Source organism: Monodon monoceros, unplaced genomic scaffold (assembly GCF_005190385.1).
Source record: "Monodon monoceros isolate NGI ecotype Baffin Bay Population unplaced genomic scaffold, NGI_Narwhal_1 Super_Scaffold_12, whole genome shotgun sequence".
Lineage (NCBI taxonomy): Eukaryota > Metazoa > Chordata > Mammalia > Artiodactyla > Monodontidae > Monodon > Monodon monoceros.
In genome coordinates this window covers 116,876,597-116,899,433 of record NW_021703768.1, presented here as the reverse complement: position 1 = coordinate 116,899,433, position 22,837 = coordinate 116,876,597, and the positions used below count along the sequence as shown (strand labels likewise).

Below are 22,837 nucleotides of genomic sequence, written 5' to 3'. Positions count from 1 at the left end.
TCATCTATAAAATGAGTGTGATCCTCTAGTACCTCAGAGGATCCTGTGAGGGAGGATCTGCCCTGTCAAGGAGGCAGGCACTGGGGCAGTGTTGGGGGTGGGCAAGCACAGAGAGGGAGGCACCTTCTCAGGGGAAAAAGAGACCTCACAGGGCACTGCCTAATCCCACCTAGGAGCAGTCCAAGCAGGAATACAGAGAAGATGGGGTTGGGCCACCCCTGGGCAAAGGAAAGGTGGCATCAGAACCTTGGAGCAAGGAAAGGGGCTGGACAATTCCAGTAGAAGAGTGCAAGCTAAAGGACAAATGCAGGAGAGGGTCAGCTGTGTTCATGGAGCTTGAGCAGCCGAGGCTAGCTGGAGCAAAGGGCTGGGGTCAATTTTAAAAAGGTGCATGAGTCTAAAAGAACAGCTGGAACCTGCATGGCACCACAGGGCCTTGAATGTCAAGCTTGGGGACCTGGGTTTATCCTACAGATGATAGGGAGCCATTGCAGGTTGTAGAGTGATGTGGTACAGAAAGAGTTTGTCATATCTGTTCTTAATGCGGAAAGCAAGAGTCTGGGCATAGCCACCATTTGGGGGACTGAGCCCCTGGGTCTTGACTCCTGCTGCCCCTATCTATGAGATCTAAGGCCCTGCCAGCCTTGGGGTTTAGGGTTCAGGGAGCCCACAGGAGGAGACTGGGCCCACACAGGAAAATTGAGGCCAAGAACTGGGGGGAGAAGCAAGCCTCATGTTCTAACCCCTACTATATTTACTTATTTCTTCAACAAACTTTCATTCAATGCCTGCTGGACACCAGGCCCTGTACCAGGCGCATGGCCAGTGCTCTAAGCAAGAGGTCCAGTGTTACAGGATGTATTTCAGGGGTGCCTAACTTCAGCTAGAGGGCAGGGAGGGTTTCCCTGAGAAAGGTGCATTTAGGTCGGGCCTGAGAGATGAGCAGGAGTTAGCAGGTGAAGAGGCAGAGAATGTGCTGCAATTGGATGCAAAGGCCCAGAGGCCAGAGAGGCACAGTGTAGGATCAGAAACAAGCCCTCCAAGGATGCAGCAAGCTGGGGTGGGGAAAGGGCAGTGAGAGACAGGGCTGGGGAGAGGAAACAGGATTCTGAAGCCCAATGAAGGGGCTTTAACAGGGGAGTGACATTGATTAAACTTGTTGACTACAAAACAAATGTATTGAGCACTTACTAGGTGCTGAAGTGAAGTAGCCCCACAGGTCTTGACTCCCTGACCACAGCATCCTGTTTTATTTTCTCCATAGCACTTTGCTGAAAGTATCTTGTTTGTTTATTTGTTTATGCATTTATCACCTGCCTCCCCTACTGGCCTGCAAGCTCCATGAGGGCAGGAACCATATCTGTCTCCTCTGCTCCAAAACAGCATCTGGCACATAGTAAAAACCCAATAGATACCAAATAAATGAATGCGTGAAGTGGGCCAGCACTGTGCTTGAATATTTTATCTACTCTTAATCCTCAATGGTCTTTGGAATGCGTAGTTGATCAGTCCGTTTTACAGATGAGGAAAGTGAAACATGGATAGTTTAAGTAATTTGCCCAGAGTTACACAGCTAGAAAGCAGTAGAGTTCTGCTCTCTCAGCAGAGCCAAAGCTCATTACCACTACGCTCAGGTCCTGCTGAATTCCGCCTGGTAGTGATGATGTAGGGGGTTGATTGAAGGGGTCCTGGCTGAAGGCAGCCTGAGCACAGGAAAGAGCAGTAGCAGGAGACTGCCACGGCAGTCCAGTCCCGGCACACGTAGACTAGTCCCCTGGAGTAACAGCTAGGGAAGCTCATACTTCGTGTGTGCCAGGGGAGGCGGGGAGGGGGTGTCAGGCTAATGCACCTTCCCCTGTGCAGAAAACAGCGGAAGCAGATGCATAACCACCTTCGACAGAACATGTGTCCAGCCCACCAGAACCGGAGCTTGGCCAATGGGCCCAGCCACCCCCGGCTGGACCCTGAGGAGATCCAGATGGCAGACGTGAGTGGTGTTCCCAGGCCCCACTCTGACCCCTTGCTGTGTAGCCCGCCTTCTTATGCCCCCTGCAAGAATGGGCCAGGGAGGCGGCCGGCCCATCCTGTGCTCAGCCTTGCCTGCTAGCCTAGCCTTGCCTCACCAGGATGACTTAGCCTCGCTTGGCCCACTTCCTTAAGGGAGGTCGGGGGATTGATTTCCAGGGGCCATTGCTGCCCTAACACCGAGTTGCTTATCCAGTGGACCACCACCGCCCCTGCAACCTGGAGCTTACTGCCTCACTTCCCCTGCCCACCAGGAAGGAGGGTCAACTTGGTCATCTGTCACTAACTGCCCCCCTGCCAAAAAACCCTCTGTCTGTTCCAGTATATCTCCAAGAATGTGCCAGCCACAGACCATGTCATCCGGAGGGAAACGGAGACCACCTTCTCTGGGAGCCACTCCTGTTCTCCTTCTCACCACTGCTCCACAGCCACGCCCACCTCCAGCCACAGGTGGGCACCACCAAGGCCCACGCAGCCTTGCAGACTCCTGTATGCACACCCTCAGGGCGTGCACATGCGCACCACACACCTGCCTGGGGACACACACCAAACTCCCCAGCCAGGCTGGGCTCTGTATTGAGGGTCCCTGTGAGCAGGAGGGTGGAGGGTGGGGGGCTTCAAACCAGAACCCACCACCAAACGTACATCCAGGTCCTCACAGACCAGATTCCCTTTTCTAGTCTAAACCAGCCCCAGAGGAACAGCAGCATCACTGTGCTCCCACCTGACATTTGGTTTTGTTTGGGCCTCATCGGCACCACTTCACTGGCATAAAGCACCTGCTCACTCGGATACCCACAGCCATTTGACGCCCTCTCCTGGGTTTCCCACATGAACCTAGTCCACCTTAGCCTCCTCTCTCCACACAAGCACACAGGCTCAGACAGCTCAAGAAAGAACGTGGTTGGCCCCTTTCTTCCCTGGGGAGCAGCACAGAATAGGCAGGGTCCCCATATATTGGCCACTGGGGCTGGGCTCTTAAGGCAAGTGGCTAAGGACCATGGGAGTGGAAGGGTCCAAGACAGGGAGGCTAAGGAGAGGTTGGTTGCAGAGAGGAAAGGAAGAGGCCTCTGCACATTGCAGCTCACCCATCCACAGGCCTCCAGCTCTCCTCTTCCCAAAATCGGGGTTTGGCATTTATGATGTTACACATCAGCCCAGAGTGAAGGGCAGTGAGCTGAGGGAGCCTGAGATGGAATGAAGAACCAGGGAAGGGGTGGGCCTGGGACCACACGTGCTGGGCTGCCCGGCCCCTTCCTGACCTCACTTCACTTCCACCTGGCTTCTCCAGGCATGAGAGCCACACGTGGAGCCTGGAACATTCTGAGAGCCTGACCTCCGACTCCCAATCGGGCATCATGCTGTCATCAGTGGGCACCAGCAAGTGCAACAGCCCAGCGTGTGTGGAGGCGCGGGCACGGCGGGCGGCAGCCTACAGCCTAGAGGAGCAGCGCAGGGCTGCTGTGCCACCTTACCACGACTCCATAGACTCCCTGCGTGACTCCCCACACAGCGAGAGGTCAGTTCCTACCCCGTGACCTGTGCCCCACTGTAGCCAGAGAGCTGGCACCACTGACCCAGGGCTGACCCTTAGGTCACCTCAGAAACACTCCAAAGAGCCTCATCCCCATTTTCCAGATGCGCAAGCAAGGTCCCTGAAAAGTTAAATGGTCTGCTCGGGGTCATCAACATGTTAATGACAGGCTGGGACTACAGCCAGTAGACCCTGGTGTGTTATGACCATTTAATTTAATTGTTCTACTAGGACACTTTTCAGAGTAGAAGGGGATGTTATTAATAATTGCAGTAGAACATCAGGAACAAACAGGGTCTGGCCTGGACAAACCAGAACATACAGTTGCCCTACCCTGGTGTCACCTAGAGGACCCATGTCCCGGGAGAAACAGACACCAAGATTGAGCAGACTGAAGAGTGGGAGGGGAGGCTGTCTGTGAGTAAACCGGTGAGTGCAGGATGGGAATGAGCCAAGAATGCCTGAAGGCCCTGGAAGTATCAGCAACTAGGCCCCCATGGATCAAGATGCCATTGGGTTCCTGAGCAATGAATGCAGTGAGAACCAGGAACCTTCCCTTCTTCCCTGACTCCAAGCCAGGAGTTGCAGGGGGCCAGCCTCCATCTTGCTCTCCCCTTGGCAACTGAGATCTGTGGGAGGAGAGCAGAAAAAGGGGCATGGTACTAGGAACTCCAGGCTGGGGTGGAGAAGGCTTCAATTCAGCCTACTCCGTGCCGGTCATGGACACAAAACCACTGAAGCTCACAGCTGCCTATGGAAAGTGCTAAGCATAGGGCACCCCACCAGGGCAGAGAAACCCAGTCTGTCGGCAGGCTCTGGGAAGCAGCTAGGTTTTCCAAGACCAACCTTTCCAAGCTCAGCCCCACCACCTGTGTGACTTGGGGCAGGTTGATCACCTCTGTGCCTGTTTCCTCAGCTATAGAACAGGGAGCATTACACCTATAGTGCATGGTTCTTATGAAGGCCACCCTAAGATCATGCGCAAAGCTCTTCACCTTTTACCTGGCGTGGCGCTGGTGCTCACTAGGTGGAGCTATGGTTAGTAGTAACAAGAGCAATAGGACTTCTTAATGCAGCAGTCCCCAACGTTTTTGGCACCAGGGACCGGTTTTGTGGAAGACAGTTTTTCCACAGACGGGGGTGGGGGGATGTTTTCGGGATGATTCATTTATTGTGCACTTTATTTCTATTATTATTACATTGTAATATATAATGAAATAATTATACAACTCACCATAATGCTGACAGGAGGCAGAGCTCAGGTGGTAATGCAAGCCATGGGGAGTGGCTATAAATACAGATGAAGCTTCAGTCGCTCCGGCCACACACCTCCTGCTGTGCGGCCTGGTTCCTAACAGGCCACAGACGGGTACTGGTCCGCGGCCTGGGGGTTGGGGACCCCTGCCTTAATGGATGGGAGGTAGAGAGGCAAGGCAGGGAAAGACTTCCAGGCAAGGGGAACAACTTGAGCTGTTCCAGCAGAGGCACTAAGGACATGGCTGGTGAGGTACCTAGAGCAGGGTGGGCTGTGAGGAGAGTGGAGCTGGGCCTGAACAGGCGGGCTGGGGCCAGATAGATGGCCAGTGGCCCTGGGTGGGTAAGCAGGAAGGGCCTCCTAAAGCAGAGATATGACTTTAAAAGATTGCTCTGGGAGGGAATTCCCTGGCAGTCCAGTGGTTTGAGGCTCCATGCTTCCACTGCAGGGGGCGCAGGTTCGTAGGGGGACTAGGATCCCACATGCCACGTGGCCAAAAAAAGATTGTTCTGGGAACTGCATAGGCTGAAGGAGGAAAGACACTGGGGTGGCGGAATGACCAGAGTGAACATCTAGTCCCAGGATGGAGTGGAGCAGGGTGGAGGGTATTCCAGGAGAAAGGGAAGGGGTAGGACGTGATGGATGTGCATGTGGGAGAGGGAAGAGAGAGGAGTCAGATGATTCTGAAAAACAGTAATGGGGACTCTGGAGAGCAATGAGGTGCCCAGCTTTACAGGTGGGAAGAGAGGCAGGGAGGTGGGTGGTCCCTGTCCTGAGGTGGATAATGGTTGGGCAAGAGGCCAGTTGACTCAGAAAGGGAAATGTGGAGAAAGAAAAGGGACAGGTGCCTGGGACCCAGAGTGGGAGATAATAGCAAGGGCAAACTTTTGAAGGAACTGGTGATCTTTAGCCCCAAGCAGAGTCACTTCAGTGAGGTCTTGGTAACTGTGAGCTCTGGACTGAGGACCCTAACTGAGGTGGGAGCAGTCACTTCCCTGAGGCAGCTTCTAGCTTCAACTTAAAAAGGAAAATATTTCCCCACTGTAGCCATCAGCCATGGGATGAACTGTCCCGGAGGGGAGGTAAGTCCAAGTCACAGGGGTGGCTGAATGCAGGGACTAGAATGAGGAATTGGGCAGTATGAGTTCTGGTTCCTGCCTGGCCTGGGTTCACATCCCAGCTCAACCACTTCCTGGCTGTGTGAACCTTGAGTAAGTCAATTAAATATTCTGAGTTTGTTTCCTCACGTGTGTAGTACGGGACTAACAGAAGCCTCTTATAGAATTACTGTATTAGATGAGATCACACATGTAAAATGCCCCAGGCTTAGCCTCACCCGAAGTAACCATTCAGGAACACTGGTGACTGTGAGCATCCCCACAGCCAAGGACCACTGATACGTTTATGGAATCATCCAACAACGCTACGGAATGAGCACTGTGGTTACTCCCGTTTCACAGATAAGCAAACTGAGGCTCAGAGAAATTAAGGAAATTTATTACGGTCACTGAGGAATACCAGCATGGTTCTTGTAAGAGGGATCCTGGGCAAGACCACTGCTTTGCATCAGGTCCGCCTCATCCCCTGGCCACCGGCCCACGTCTCTGCCTCTCCCCGCAGGTATGTGTCGGCCCTGACCACGCCCGCGCGCCTCTCTCCCGTGGACTTCCATTACTCGCTGGCCACGCAGGTGCCGACTTTCGAGATCACGTCCCCCAACTCGGCGCACGCCGTGTCGCTGCCGCCGGCCGCGCCCATCAGCTACCGCCTGGCGGAGCAGCAGCCGCTCCTGCGGCACCCGGCGCCCCCCGGCCCCGGTCCAGGGCCCGGGACCGGTGCGGACATGCAGCGCAGCTACGACAGCTACTACTACCCCACGGCGGGACCGGGGCCGCGGCGCGGGGCCTGCGCCCTAGGCGGCAGCCTGGGCAGTCTGCCCGCCAGCCCTTTCCGCATCCCCGAGGACGACGAGTACGAGACCACGCAGGAGTGCGCGCCCCCGCCGCCGCCGCGGCCGCGTGCCCGCGGCGCGTCCCGTAGGACGTCTGCTGGACCCCGGCGCTGGCGCCGCTCGCGCCTCAACGGGCTGGCGGCGCAGCGCGCACGCGCGGCGCGGGACTCGCTGTCGCTGAGCAGCGGCTCGGGAGGCGGCTCGGCTTCCGCCTCGGACGACGAAGCGGACGACGCGGACGGGGCGCTGGCGGCCGAGAGCACGCCTTTCCTCGGCCTGCGTGCGGCGCACGACGCGCTGCGCTCGGACTCGCCGCCGCTCTGCCCGGCGGCCGACAGCAGGACTTACTACTCCCTGGACAGCCACAGCACGCGGGCCAGCAGCAGACACAGCCGCGGGCCGCCCCCGCGGGCCAAGCAGGACTCGGGGCCCCTCTAGGGCCCCCGCTGCCCCCTCCGCCTCGCCCGCCCCACTGTCTTTAAGGAAAACAGAGACCGCCGACTGGAGAGAGAAAGGAAGGAAAAAAAGAAATAAAAATATTTTTATTTTCTATAAAAGGAAAAAGGTATAACAAAATGTTTTATTTTCATTTTAGCAAAAATTGTCTTATAATACTAGCTAACGGCAAAGACGTTTTTATAGGGAAACTATTTATATGTGACATCCTGATTTACAGCTTCGGAAAAAAAAAAAGAAACAACAAAAAAAAAGAGAGATGGGCCAATTTTTTGACTCTTTAATAGAAACCTATATTGTGGTGCCTTTTGCTGTACGCTAATCTGGAGCTCCTGGAGAGAAGTCTGGGTTGCGGGGTGGGGGAATGTAGGATCCCAAGCTGGCTGGGGTCCTGGGAGGTGGTGGTGAGAGAAAGCAGGAGAGAGGAGGCTGCGGGATTGGGTTTGGGTGGGCGTGAGGCTGGGGGCCCCAACGAACGACATGAGGTCCGGAGTAGCTTTGCCCCAGTGCATGATCTGGAGTCCTGGGCCCCTTGAGGAGAGGGCGGGGATCCTAGGTTTGGAGCTAGAGTTGGGGTCAGGTAACGTCCAGGGGGAGACTAAGGTCCAGCGACAGCAACCAGAATGGGGAGGGGGCCTCCCCACTCCTCACAGCTGCTAAGGGAGGGGCGCACTGAGAAAGAGGTCTTCCCAACAGCCTCGGCCCTGGGAGGGGTCAGCTCTGCCAGGGCCCCAATGTTCGTGGCTCCTCCTCCCCTATGGCCTCCAGGACGCCCCTCCGTCCTCTGCAGCACCTTCGTTTACAGGTCGTCTTTTCTATTTTATGCCTGCATGTCCTTTGCATTTCAGATTCTTTAGATTGGATGCATGGTCACGCTGGGACCGAGAAGAGCCACTCGACAGTGTATTTGATTCCCCTCTTAGCAATAAAGTAACACCATTTCCTTCTCACAGCCCAACTCCCAGCCTCTAGCCCACCCATGACTTCCACTCCCTCTCCAGCCCTGACCTCGCCACCCTCCAAAACTGGGTCCACTGCTAATTTGTCAAAAAGGTAATTGTTTAAAAACAAAAAAAAATCCTAAGCAAATGGGAAACCTGCCCCTTGAAATGTCCAAACACCTGACTGTTGACACTTGAACATTTTTATATTATAAATAAAATCAGTAATAACTAATGTTTGACTGCGTGTGCCTAGCCCCCAGGTGAGGAGGGAGACAGAGGATGAAGACCTGTGATAGAGATGGATGGATGTTGGTGTGGAGGTTGGAGAGGGCCAGAGCAGTCCCTGGGAGAAGAGACCCTCCCTTCAATCTCCCTGCCTTCGACTCCCAGGACAGGCTCCAGCCCTCCTCCCTGTTCTAAGAATGTTCACAAGGTGTCCCCCAGCTCCCCACCCACCACCCCCCGCTGCTGGGGAACCTGGCCAAGGGGCTGACGCAGATTACCTTCGAGCTCAGCCTCAGAGCCCTGGCCCAGTTCCTGCCCTGGAGCTACAGGGGCCAGAATGAGGCAAGAGTTTCTGGGCCTAGGTGGGTGAGGAGGGAAGGGTTGTGAGGTTGGCACTGAAGCAGCTGAGGCAAGATGACCCTTGGGGCCTCAGGCGTGTCACAGGCAATGTGTGGACATGAAAAGTGGCATAATGGGTACCCTCAGCTGCCAGGAGGACCAGAGCTGCTGCAGCTTGTAAGCCCACAGGGTGTTGGGTTTTTTTTATATCCCCTCAAAGCCAGGGCCTGTCTAAACTTGCAGTCCCTGATGAAGGGTACATGATTTCAGGCATGGAGAAGGCAGACGGTGTCCAGGGTGAGCCTTTCCCCTCATTGATTAATGTTACTAAGCCAATGCCCAGCACCAGGAACCATCAGGTTCCAACCAGACACAAAGGAGTCAGCTATCCAAAGAGCTCCCGTGGTTGACGTGTGGGTGTGTGCACAAATGAGCCCAGAATGTGTGTAGTCAGCTCAGAGACCTACACATGGGCAGGACAGAGAGGCTTAGGGTTGAAAGGGCTTAGGTATCAACAGGGCCTTAGTTCAAATTCCAGCTCTGCCCCTCACTAGCTGTGTGACTTCTCTAGGCTGCACTTGGCTCAGCTGGGAAATGGTGATGCTAATACCTACCTCAAAGGGTTGCTGTGGAGATTATATAGAGCGCCCGGGATTGCTTCTGGCACATGAGAGATGTCTATTAAGGGCTAATTTGATGATGATGATGACCATATCCTGTGCCTTGCATTCTTGAGTCACACAGACAGTGGCAAAAACTGGATGAAAGGGAAGTGATGGAGAAAAGTAAAGAACTAGACACATATTCATGTGGGGACGCTGGGAGAAAAAGTACCTGTTACAAAGAAAAAAAGGAAATTAATGAACTAAATGCTACACAAACCTGCAAATCACTGACTTCTCTAGCCCCTGATGATCCCATCCAGATCCCTGTGCCGGCTCTGAGTTTGCTATTGCCTCTAAATTGCCTCTAAAATTTTCTGAGCCAGTAATTCCTCTATGTGATTTATGATCTCTGTATGACCCTGAGTAATTCTGAATGACCTTTTGGTGAACCCATCGACCTTTTCATGACCCAGTTTATTGTCCTCATTTGACCCTTCTGAGGGCCTGAGTTGCCAATACCTTCTAAATTTTCACTCAGAAACCACTTCCATGACTCCAATGAGCACACTGACCTCTATGTAACCCAAAGTAATTCTGGATGACCTCTTGGTGAACCTATTGACCTCTATGTGACCCCAAGTAATTCTGAATGACCTCTTGGTGAACCCACTGACCTCTTCATGACCCAGTTTAGTATCCTCATTTGACCCTTCTGAGGGCCCTAAGTTTTTACCTTCAAAATTTTTAGGCAGAAACCACCTCCATGGCCCCCAGGGAGCCCATCTACCTCTATGTAACCCCAAGTAATTCTGAATGGCCCCTTGATTAACTCATTGACTTTCACATGACCCCATTTGGTACCTTCATTATCTGCTCTGGATTCTAAGTTACCTGCTGAGAGTCTAAGGCCAGAACCGAATCAGTTTCCTTGACTCCCCATCATATCAGCCACCTATTCATTCACAGGTGTGCATGGAACCTAGGAGCAGGTGTGGCCAGAGAGGCCCCTTTTCTACTCACCTCTCAAATTCTGCCTTTGGGGCATCTTTAGTATGGCCTGTCAGGAAGAGGTATAGCCCTGTTAAGTGACTTTCTTACTACTACCCTGTCCCCCAGGAGCACTTAGGACATTCGGGTGGCTTCCTGAGTCAGTCTTCCCCACTTCTCCAATTCTTTTTTCTTCTCTCTGCCAGGTCATTTTTGGCTTGTCTCCCCAGCCCTTCCAGAGTCCCAAATGGAAATGGTGACTCTCTGTCCCCCTCCCCACTAGACTGTGAGCCCCGTGTGGACAGGGACCTGGTCAATCCTTTTCTCACCACAGTATCCCCAGCACCCAGCACAGTGTGCAGCACTGTTCACCTTCACTGAATGAGAGGATGGAGGCTCAAGAGACGCTGTCCTCAAGGGTCGGCCCCAGGAGTCCCTGAGCCCACGGACACTTCCCAGGACCACCAGGTGGCGCAAACCACTTATCACATCTCACCTGCAGTCCTCCAAGTCTCTGGATTTGGACAGTCCTGGAAAATGGACATATTAGGGGCAGAGGTTGTGGAGGAAATATGATGGTCCATTAGAATGCAGAAAAAAAACACTTTGCTTTAGATTTATTTTCAACTCATCTTTTTAAAATTTCTACTTTTGTGTATGTTTTATAATGTACATAATATTTTAGTACAGTAGTACACGTATATAATTTACAATAAATAATTATACAATTAAGAAAGTGAACTAAAGGTTTTTTTACTGATGGGAGGCACAGCTAGTGCTCAGGGAAGCACACGTGTCTGCAGCGGATGGAGCCTGCTCCTCTGCTTTCACTCACCCACCCTCATGAGGTAGAGGGTGGGAAGCTGACCCCAAACTCAAAGGACCTTTGAGAAAAGGACAGAGAAAAAAGTACAGAGAGCTTTTTTATGTTGCCACATTGCTCTTTCAATTTCACTTAAATGAACATTTACTTCCACTCAGCAAAATGAAGGTGCCAGATGGTTTGGTTATAAAAGACACTCAGCTGATCCAAATTAAATAACCTGGATTTAAATCACTACATCTCTCCACAGGCTCACAGGCCCCTTGTATCAAATGTGAGTGGGCTTGTAAACGTTGGCTGCTTAGTTGCAAGGTTGGCTTATTAACTAAATATGTTACCACTGAGGTCAAATTGCTGGCCAAACTACAGTAATCTATTTTAAAAATAGAAAGGATTTGCTCATCACAGCTGTATTGCAGGTGCCATCACCCCCACCACTGTCAGTCTGAGGACTGCAGGGTTTAAAGGATGCCAGTCTGTGATCATCACATGGAAAATTATTCTTCCCAGACATGTCCTTCACTAGCGTTTCTGAGTCACTAGAAGAGTACGAGAAATAGCAACCTAAAAAACAATCAACAACTTGTCATTCCACCTTTTCCCAAGACCAAGAATTAATGGCTTCCATAACCTTCCCCCACCAAACATCTTTGGGCTTGTTGACAAATGGCTATTTGCAAGGCAGAGTGTCTTTTATTCCTGTAGCAGTAGATTTGTACAAGAGGCCACCTCTGGAGCTCAGAGACCCGGCAGCACCAACATAAAGACCAAAATATAAACAGGGCCACGGTCCCATCCCACTCACACCCCAGGATGCCTGTGGGACAGACAGGGCAGCACACACACACACACTATTTATTCCAAAGCATTAACTGTAAGAGCAGTTTAAGTCACAGGTCAGCCGGAAGAGGGGGAAATAGGGTGAGAGGAGGTCATACTATCTCTACCTTCCCTCCCAGAGTGTCAGGGCCTCCAGGGGCCAGAGAGCAGCCCTCCTTGCTAACAAGTGCATTCTGAAATAGGCTTTTCCTACCTCTTATTTCATCCTCTAACTGATACCAGTTCCAAAACCATCTCTAAAGGGGTTCCTTATATATATATATATATATATATAATTCTTATATATATACATTTATGTCCATATAAAAGAAAGCAGTAGTGGCCTCGATGGATGGAAGATGAGGTGGACACACACTTGAGTGGAGAGAGCTTGGCACTGAGGGACAGGCCTGGGTCCTGGGTTATTGCCAGGTGAGGCAGGAGAATGGGGTGTGGTTCCCAAGGCTGCTGAGTGGAGGAGGAGAGGATAGTGCTGGTGGTCTGCAGACCTGCTGCTGGTCAACTCAGAGGAAGGAGGAGGAGAAAGGGTGGGAGTCCAAGCTGAGACCTGGGGTCAAGACCTGCCCTCGGAAACAAGGGAGATGAAGGGAGGAACTTGTGAGAAGAGGAGAGCCTGGGAAGTCAACCACCCTTCCCACTTCTTGAGATGATGTCTAGAGCATGCACACAACTGGCCTAGAAAATGAGGCTCTGGGGTGAAGAGGGATGTGAGAGCTGGGGAGAGGGTCGGAGGCCCAGAGCAGCCCCAGGATGCAAGATCGACACCATGAATAGCATCTCCATCTCCTTGGCCCACAGGGCTCTCCACACTCCCCTGGCTGCCCAACAACTGCCTGGAGCTGATCCGAGTGGCCCCTGGCTGGAATTGTGCTCACTGACCCCTCTGGGGGCATTGCCTGCCTCTGGGACCTGCCCATCCATGCCAGCTAAGTATCAGGCCCAGTGTTATCCCTCGTGGCTTTGCTGCCAGTCACAGTTCCATGGCCCTGGCTGAGGGCAGGGCTCGAGTGTGTCTTGCGGAGAGAAGGGTCATCCCCCTCCAGGGTGGCCAGCCGGGCCTCAATCCGCTCCAGATCATCTGAGCCCACTTTGATTTTCACAGCCAGGAGGTGGATGTAGGTCTCATAACGGCTTTTCTGGGGAAAGGGCAGAGAAAGGCCAAAAACAAAGTCAAAAGACAAACAACAAAATGAGAAAAAATGTATCTTATATAACAAAAGACTAATTTCCTTAATATTTAGAGAGCTCTCATACATCAATAAAAAGGAGATAAACAACCCAATAAAAATATTAGGCAAGGGACATGCACAGAAATTTCACTCATAATTTTTAAAAATCCAAATTAATTGGCAATGACTTATTGGATATGATACCAAAAGCACAGACAAGAGTGAAAATAGACAAATGGGATTTTATCAAAATTTAAAACTTCTCTGTATCAAAGGACACAGTCAATAGAGTGAAAAGGCAATCTACAGAATGGGAAAAAAATATTTGCAAATCATAAATCTGGTAAGGGTCTAGTATCCAGAATATTAAAGGGGAAAAAAAACCTCCTACAACAAAAACAGCCCAATTTCAGGATGGGCAAAGGACTCCAATAGACATTTCTCCACAAAAGATATACTAATGACCAATAAGCACACAAAAGGATGCTCAACATCACTATTCGTCAGGAAAATGCAGATCCAAACCACAATGAGTTATCACCTCAAACACATTAAGATAACTACTATCAAAACAAAAACAGGGCTTCCCTGGTGGCGCAGTGGTTGAGAGTCCGCCTGCCAATGCAGGGGACACGGGTTCGAGCCCTGGCCCGGGAGGATCCCACATGCCATGGAGCAACTGAGCCTGCGCTCTAGAGCCTGCGCTCTAGAGCCTGTGCTCTGCAACAAGAGAGGCCAAGACAGTGAGAGGCCCACATACCACAGCAAAGAGTAGCCCCCGCTTGCCTCAACTAGAGAAAGCCCATGAGCAGCAACAAAGACCCAATACAGCCAAAAATAAAAACAAACTAATAAATAAATTTATTAAAAAAAACCAAAAAACAGAAAGTAACAAGTGTGTTGAAGTGTGTTGGTAAGGATGTGGAAGAATTGGAACCCAAGTACACTACTGGTGGAATGTAAAATGGTACAGCTACCATGGAAAACAGTGCGGCTATTCCACAAAAAGTGAAAAATAATATTACCATGCAATTCAGCAATTCCACTTCTGGATATAAAAGCAGGACTGAAAGCAGGATCTCAAAGAAACATTTGCACACCCATGTTCATGGCAGCATTATTCACAGTAGCCAAAAGATGGAAGCAACCCAAATGTCCATCAGTCGATGAAAGGACAGCCAAAACGTGGTATACAAATACAACAGAATAGTATTCAGCCTTAAAAAGGAAGGAAATTCTAACATATGCTACAACACGGATGAACCTTGAGGACATTGTGCTGAGTGACACAGGTCAGTCACAAAAACATAAATTCTGTATGATTCCATTTATATGAAGTACCTAGAGAGTAGTCACATTCATAGAGACAGAAAGTAGAACTGTGGTTGTCAGGGGCTGAGGCTGGGAGGAGGGTGCTGAGGAGTCTTTGTTTAATAGTTATAGAGTTTCAGTTTGGGAAGGTGAAAAGGTTCTGGAGATTGGTTGCCCAAGAACGTGAACAGCCTTAACATTACTGAACTATATACTTTAAAATGATGATAAGATGACGTTAAGATGATCGATTTTATGCTATGCTTTTTAACCACAATTTAAAAAAAAAAAATTAATCCAAATTAAAACAGCAATAAGACACCACTTGTTAAACCTATCAGATCAATGAAGATTATGTCCAGTGTTGGTGAGGGCCTGGAGAGACAGGCACATTCATGAGCTATTAAAGGGGCTGTAAATTGGTAAACATTTAGGAGGGAGATTTGTCTGAGGCCTTGACTCTGAGCTTCAGGTCCTCACTGCAGTCCCAGGGGAGGCAGGGACTAAGGGTCACGAGACCCTGTTCTCACCCAGCTCTGCCACAGGAGCTGAAAGACCCTTCATTTGGGGCTTCACCTCCCCTACCCTTCATTCTCCCCACCACTCCCCACCACCCCCAGTTAAGCCAGGCAGGGGGTGAGAAAGACCAGGGCTCTGGAGCCACAGTCAATTCCCTGGGTTAGGATCCTGGCTCCTGCACTTCCTGTGTCACCTCAAGCACGTGATCCAACCTCTCCAAGCCTCAATGTCCCCATCTGTAAAATGGGGATAATAACAAAACCCACATCACAGAGTTCATATGAGGATCGAATCAATCAATACAAGGGAAGTGAAGAAAATCACACCTGCCAATCAGTGTGGCTTTTTTTACATCACAGAGAGAGTGAAATTGAGAAGACTTCCGAAAGCTATAAAGTGTTTTGTTTTTCAAAAGGTCAGGATCTATCCTGGGAGCTCTGCTCTCTCCTCTGTGCTGCAGTAGAAAATCAGAGTGGAAATCTAGAGACTGAGAGGGGCGACTTCCCACCCTTCCTGCTCCAGGGGCTTCCTGACTTGGTCTCAGCCTCTCTTGTGTCTGTCCACCCCCCTGGTGCAGGTCGGTCCAAAATGGACAAGTGGTTCCTGCCTTCCTCCCCCAAGTCCACCCCGCCATCCTTCACCCCACGGTGGGGCAGAACCAGGGGAGGGGTTAGAGACAAGATGGAAAGCAGGGAGAGCTCAGAAGAAAGACCAAGGTGCTCTGCTTGATAAACCTATGTGAAAGAGGCACATGAGACACAAGGGGGGAAAGTCACGTGGAGAGGGCTTATGAGTTCTGTGGTTTGGCCGTAAAAACTTCCCGAGAAGCTGGGCCTATGGGGAAAGGGGAGGTTAGGATGGGGCTTGGAGAAAGATGTAGAGGGGTGACAGGGGTCTCTGGTAGAACCCGTCTGGTGCCCTTTGAGAGACGTAAGTGAGGGCACAATTGTTTGTGCAGCTGGACTGTGCAGAGATTGGCCCACAGGAGACCACAGTCCACGACTACCTCAGGGGAGCCCCCAAAGCAGGAGCCCCTGGTCGGGGAACGATGTGGAAGGCAGGAGCCGGCCCCTTCCTCCTGCTCTAGCCCTGTCCTTCAAAACCCCTCCTTTGAAGGGCCCACCTCAAACGTGAGATAATGCTCCTTCAGCCGGTTCTCCTCAGCCTCCTTGGACTTGATGCCCCGCTCGACCGGGTGACACCTGTGCTCAGCCAGCTCTGCAGTCACCTGCCTCAGTTTATTCTCATGAGAACGCAGCTGCTCCTCCTGCAAAGACAAGTCATGGACTGTGAGGTCCCACTCTCAGGAGGTCACAGGGCTGTCCCACCAGGAGCTGCTTCACCAAAAGGAAACTGAGGCCTGGCCAGGGTCGTCAAATACACAGGGGCAGAGCCGGGTCTAGGCCCAAGGGAGCGTTCCGCCGCTGCCTTCCTTCCTCCCCTCCTGCCATTGGCATCAGCTCTCCTAGAGCCTCCCCAGCAGGCTCAGGAGATGAGAGACCCTCACACTGTGTGTGGACGCAGACACTCCCTTATACAAACACACAGTCACCCAGACACAGCCCCTGGCTCCTATGAACCCTCACATGCACACAAACCCACTGGACCAAGGGGCAGCCCGGCCTCGGCACCCCCTGGCTTCATACGATGCACGCAGTCTCTCACATTCATGCCCGGACACGTCAGATGGCCACAGACCCAGGATCACACCCAAAGACACCGTCACTCACAGACAAGTGCACAGTACACCCCAGCCATCAACGCACAGCCAGACCCCTTTGTGCCATGCAGGCACTGGGTTGCACGCATTTGTGTGTGGGGTGTGTGTGTGTGTGTGTGTGCGTGCACGCGCGCAGACACAAGTATGGTGTAGGTGTGGGTGCACAACACGTGTGTATACACATAAACATGCGTGTGCTTGAATGGCATGTGTGCACGTGGGGGGAGTGTGCACCGCTTGCACAGCCCCAGGGGCTCTGTGGAGAAGACCCCGGACAAGGGCCCTGACAGGAAGGGAAGTATGGCGCTGCCCCTGCCCTCCACCTCACAAGTAGCGGCCCACCATTTATCCTCCCCTCTCAAAAAAAGACTCCGAAAAATGGAGTATTAATGAGTACGAGTTTTTTAAGGATTACAAATAAAATATTTAAGGGTAGATGAGGGCAGCAAAAGAGCCCTGGATGAAGGGGCAGCCAAGTCTCACCTGTCGCTCGCTCTCTGTGACACACACATTCTCTCCCATTCGTCCCAGACACACATTATGCCCACAGACCACAACCACATCCACAGGACACACTGCCACTGGCACACCCAGGCCACTGGGTGGCGTGTGGCCTCAGTCTCCCCATCTGTAAACAGGGGTGGGGTGCGGTGTAGATGGAGGAGAACATCTACCCCTTCGGCTTGTCTCTTAGCCCAGGACCAGGCGCCGGATAGGCGCTGAGGGGAGGGCTGCTGAATGGGGGCCTGGCACCGCAGAGGCAGCCTCGGGAGGTGGTGTTGTGACCCCAGGAGCTCGTACCTGGCAGAGGCGAGTGGTGCACGAGGGCAGCAGGGGCCGGCAGAACTTCTTCATGGAGCTGACAGCAGCTGGGAAGGCGGGCGCCGAGAAGATGGCAGCCACCAGGTTGATCCTAAGGATCCAGGACAGCATTTCTTCCTTGCTCCTGGGGACAGGACGGGAGGGGAGAGCGCACTGGCTTCTCACAATAGGACTCCCTATCCCACACCCAGCGCCCAGTACCCAGCACCCAGTACCCAGCACCAGCCTGGCACAGAGAGGGCATGAAGACCTCCGTGTAAGTGGGCAAAGGAGTGAGGGAGGATGGCAGGATGGGGGCTGGATGGGCCTGGTCACATCTGTGTAGGGAGCTCCCCTTCTGTCCCAGCTCCCAGGCAAGACCTGGATTTTCAAGTGAAAATAAAGCTGCCCAGCCAGGTTCAGAGCTAACAGCCTGGAGCTAATGAGTGTGAGAGACCAGCAGGGGACTGTTAGAGGCAGCTGGGCAACTGGTCACCCCCACTCGGCCATCTCGTCCCTGCCCCACTACCTGGCCCGGCACGTCCACTCCTGTCCTGAGAGCTCACTTACCAGCCACCCCCCTCTAAGCTCATCTGACACATGAAACCCCAATCTCAAGTCACAGGAGGATGGAGTGCAGGGGAGTGGAAAGAAGGTCTTACGGAGAAACTGTAGGGTGAGTCTTCTGCACCCATCCCCCCGACTTTAAGTGGAGGATGATAAAGATCCCACCTGCCCTGTATTTAGGGACTTCAGTGCACATCAGAATCACCTAGAGGGCTTGTTAAAACACAATTGCTGGCCCATCCCCAGCGTTTTTGATTCAGGAGGTCTAAGGTGGGACCAGAGAAACTGCATTTCTAACAGGTTTTTCAGGCGATGCTGAGGGGACCACACTTGAGAACCAGTGCTCATGGGGAGGGACCCAAGCTGTTTACGGATACACTCACCCTCATGGCTGCTGTGCAGGGGAAGCTAAGGGCGCCTCCCCTGAGGTGGACGAGGCGAGGGGATGGGGCGGTCCTGAGCCCAGGGTGGGAGCGAGGATGCTCCCACTCCTACTTACGGTGCCTGGAAGAGGAAGACCCTCCAGTCGGCTGTCTTCAGCTTGAGCACATTGGACTTCTTGCTGTAGTCGGAGGCCCTGGCAGCCAGAGCGTGGTGCACACGAATGGCGTTCTTCAAGTCGCCCTCAGACAGGGATTTGTCAGGCTTGTACTCATCCTGGACAGGCCAGGTAGGGGTTGGGCAAGCCTCTGTCACCACCAGGCTCTGGCTTACTGACCCGTACTTCCTCCACCCTCACTGTCCCTCCCTTTTGCTCTCCTCTCTGTTCCTGTACATCCCACCATTATTCAAGCTGCTGCCACTCTGATGCCATGCCCACCCCAACAAGACTCACCAGGTACTCCTCCCCAGTTGGTCTCAGAAGCCTGAACAGGCCTTACACTGGGTATCCTCTGAACCCCTGAACATTCAAAAGACCCCTCCCTGAAACCACCAAAGCCCTTCGTGAGCCCAAGTAAGGCCTTTGATGGGGGAGGACCCAGAATCTGCCTAAGCCCTAGGTCCTGCCCGGGACCCTCTGGACACCATAAGGCAGGGGCTGAGCTGGCCCTTTCTGGGTAAGGACTCTGGGGTAGTCTCTCACCTTCTGCAGGTACAGAATGGTCCCTTTGAGCACCGCGTAGAATTTCTTCCAGCCACGCCTCCCACGGGGCGCTGGGGAGGGGGGCACGGGTAGTGTGGCCACAACCAACCACCCCGATATCTCTTCCCTTGTGTCCCCTACATGTCTGCCTGCATGGGCATTACCAGAGGAGTGGCCAAGGGGCTGTGGACCCCCTCTGGGCTAGCATCCCTCCCCATGTCCCTTCCCCGCCTGACACCCACTCCTCTTGCCATCCATGTCGGCGTGAGTCTTCCGGGTCAGCACACCATGCTTGTAGGTGGTGGCGCTGAGAGCCTGTGGGACATCCAGGAAGGGGTTGCTACCATCCAGGATCCGTGTCACCTTCTTTGTGCCTGTCCCAAACTTGTCATCCACCAGCTCAGACAGTGATTTCCTCAGCTCATCTTCATCACTAGGAAAGTACTAGGCCTGAGTACCACCTCCACGGAGGCCTCATCCCCACGTCAACATGCCCTCTCCCCACAAAACGCTCCTTTGGAAGCCAGTTAGAGGTAAAGAGCAGAGATAACGAGATTTCAGTTCCAGACCACAGGTCCAGACCTTTGTCCCCTCCCCTGAGTCTTCAATTCTGACATCTCTCCTCTGAGCTTTGATTTTTGGCCTCCAAGCTCCAATCTTCACCCTTGATCACAAAGCTGGAGACCTTACTACCTTCAGGCTTCCTTCCTTGTCTTCCTTCTCCTCTCTGAAAGCCCAGCCCCAGGGAGCAGTAACCCATGGCCAGCTTGCCCAAGCCCCAGGGACATGGTGAGGGAGGGAAGGTCAGTAGATGAGGCCTCTAAAGTCTCGGTTCCCCAGCCTAGGAGCCCTGGTATGAGAATGCCAGCTCTCCCCAGCTGGGTTGGGGTTCCTAACAATCCCTGCCTGGGACCTCTTCATGGACCCAAAGACCCAGGCTGCCCTGGGGAGTACAGCAACTCCCCAGTGGAGTGGCAACTTTCCTCAGGAGGCTGTTAGTCTCCCCAATCAGCAAGGTCACCACACCTCTTTCCAGATGGCTGGGCACCTCCAGGTCTCACTGCCCTCACAGGGGAAGAAGTTAGGGAGCATTCACCTCTCCCCATTGGCAACAGCATCACCACCTCTACATGGTCAGATTACTGGAGTTGTAAAGGGACTCATAGCTCATGCCTGCCTACCTCCCCGAGGGAAAAGAGCTATCATCATTGGGAGTAGTGGCAATATCCCCGAACAGAAAACCTGTTGTGAACATCATGAAACTAAACTCACAGTTCCATCTACTCCATAGCTGTAAACACTGCACACTTTTTATCAAGACAGAAAACAAACCCAAAGGGGAACTCAACACCAGGAGCTGGCCAGCTGGCCAGGGGGCACCAGGGCCCGGGGTGGGAGAAATCAGCACCATGGAGAGTAACCGGCATGACTTCCCAGTACCCCCAGCCACTCCCCCTCCCCCCTCCCCGTAATTCAGTCTCCCCATACCTGTGCCCATGGGCACTACTCACATGGCCCATTCCAGCTTTTCATTCTTGATGGAGTTGTAAAGGGTCTGGAAGAGGGGGAAAAAAAGAGAGAAAGTTCAATGAACAGTCAAAGAAATCTCCATCTAGCAATGTGGATGTGGTGAGGGAGCATCTTTTCAGCCAGTGGGACAAAGTAGCTGTTTGATTCACACTTATTTATTGGATGGGTGAATAAATGGGGGGGTGGGTGGGTGGATTCATTTTTAGATGATTGGATAGACTTGAGGATGAGTGGGTGGATGGGTTGGTAGGTAGGTGAATGGGCAGGGAAATGGGTGAGTGGATGTGGAGTGTATATAGGGGACTGTGTAGGAGTGTATGTGTGGGTGATGGGTGAATGGGTGGGTGTATGGGCAGGTGAATGATTGAGTTGCAGGGTGGGTGGGTGGATGGGAGGATGGGTAGATGGGTGGATGAGTAGACAGGGAGTAGGTGGGTGAAGGGACTGGGATTATTTGATCTTACTTACAAAAACACTCTTAAGTGCTTCCTGACAGTGAAGAACATAATTATGGTAAGAACAGCAATGGAGGCAATGTGTATTTTTTGACCTCCGGACTCACTATTCAACTGCCCACCTGATATGATCAGGTCCCCCTAACTCACTGTCTAAAACTGAACTCATCATCTACCCCCCAGAAACCTGCTCCTCTTCCTCCAAGGTGGAGAACTGACAGGGCTTGAAAGGCCAGAGTTCCACCTTGGGCTTCAGCCTCGAAAGAAAATTAGATTCCTGGTGATGTTGAAAGAATGAGTGGGCTTTTCCCTGTGGTAATGATAATGATGGTGGTGGTGAAGGTGGTAGTGGTGATAAAGGTGGTGGTGATGGTGGCGGCAGCTGTGACAATGGGTGGCAAGTTTGAGGATTACCATGAAAGCAATAATGATAGTGGAGCACTAAAAACAAATCTCACAGAGCCTACCCCTCTGCCTAACTCAGGGAACACATAACAGTCACATGTTGAGCTGGATGGTCTCTACCTCTGTCCCAAAGTCATCACGACCCTGACCCCAGAATTAGGAATCTGGACCATCAGGATTTAGTGGGCAGAAACCTCTCTCCTCTCCACCCACCCTGGACACAGCTGGGGCCATGGGGACCCTTAGCAATTTATACCTTCAGCAGGTCTTTGGCAAAGTCTTGTCCGTCATTCAGCTGGTCCAAGTTGGCAATGAATTGCTGGCAGGACATCTTCTTGCCAATGTTCTATAATGGAGAAATGGTTCTGCCTGAGAGTAGGGTTGGTGGTTGGTGTGGTCCCCACACCCTGCCCTGCCCGGCCAGAAGGGATGAGGCAGCATCAAGGGCAGTAATGAAAAAAGACTGCCTGGATTTCCCTTTGTCTCCCAAGAGTTTACAAAACTCTTTTTCACATTCAAGATTCTATTTGATCCTCAAGCGTCATGAGAGGTCGGGGTTCTCCTCAAACCCGGATGAAGGAGTCAGGTTAGATGATGTATTGTAATAGCTGACATTTGCTGGGTGCCTAGCATGTTCCAGGTATTGTACTCAACATGCATTATCTTATTTCCTTCTCACAACAAAGAGAAGGTGAGGTGGGTGTTATTATTATCCCCACTTGACAGGTAAGGAAACTGAGGTGCAGGAAGGTGAAGTGACGTGCCCATGATCACACAGCAAGGAAGTAGAAGGGCTGAGTGTGTCTGACACCAAAGCCCGTGCTCTCACCCGCTACTCCATGGTTAACTCTCCCAAGGTCACACAGCACCAGGACTTGAACCCAGGCCTCTTGACTCCTGAGCAGAAGCTCTGTGTATTCCGTCACAACTGTCTCACCCTCTCACCTGTACAGAGGGGCGGCAAGACCTCCAAGAGGTAGGTGAAGTGAGGGAGAGTTTGGTCTTAAGAGAATCAAAAATCAATTTCCACCAACACACATGGGTACCCACGCTGAGCTGCACTGGGACCAAGGGAGCCCAAGCAGATGGTCTCACTCCAGGAGGCACAGACAAAGAGCTGGGAATGAGTGCGCCCCAAAGTTCTGCCTTCGCTTTTTAACCAATGATTAGAAGAGGGGCTCCAGCCCTCCAAACCCAACACCTGATGTGCATACTTTCAGACCTGCAGTGTCCACATTTGAGGAAACGCTGGTGGCACTTCACCTTTGAGAAGACAAAGACCCTTGAACACT

General features: G+C 52.2%; 2 protein-coding genes across 6 annotated transcripts in view; one reads left to right on the top strand and one right to left on the bottom strand.

Moving 5' to 3' along the window:
- NRG2 (neuregulin 2) overlaps positions 1–8,434 on the top strand; it is a 179,511-nt gene extending 171,077 nt beyond the window's left edge. For all 3 annotated transcript variants that reach the window (XM_029217916.1, XM_029217918.1, XM_029217917.1), the window contains 4 exons: positions 1,864–1,987; positions 2,348–2,475; positions 3,317–3,544; positions 6,435–8,434. In XM_029217916.1, coding sequence (XP_029073749.1) covers positions 1,864–1,987; positions 2,348–2,475; positions 3,317–3,544; positions 6,435–7,203 — 1,249 coding nt within the window. In that variant the 3' untranslated portion in view covers positions 7,204–8,434. The remainder of the gene's footprint in view (positions 1–1,863; positions 1,988–2,347; positions 2,476–3,316; positions 3,545–6,434) is intronic.
- A 2,490-nt stretch (positions 8,435–10,924) lies between these two features.
- Positions 10,925–22,837, bottom strand: part of PSD2 (pleckstrin and Sec7 domain containing 2) — a 112,267-nt gene continuing 100,354 nt past the window's right edge. For all 3 annotated transcript variants that reach the window (XM_029218775.1, XM_029218776.1, XM_029218774.1), the window contains 8 exons: positions 21,802–21,891; positions 20,667–20,710; positions 19,398–19,588; positions 19,156–19,226; positions 18,571–18,728; positions 17,505–17,649; positions 16,107–16,250; positions 10,925–13,120 (listed from right to left, as the gene is read on the bottom strand). In XM_029218775.1, coding sequence (XP_029074608.1) covers positions 12,911–13,120; positions 16,107–16,250; positions 17,505–17,649; positions 18,571–18,728; positions 19,156–19,226; positions 19,398–19,588; positions 20,667–20,710; positions 21,802–21,891 — 1,053 coding nt within the window. In that variant the 3' untranslated portion in view covers positions 10,925–12,910. The remainder of the gene's footprint in view (positions 13,121–16,106; positions 16,251–17,504; positions 17,650–18,570; positions 18,729–19,155; positions 19,227–19,397; positions 19,589–20,666; positions 20,711–21,801; positions 21,892–22,837) is intronic.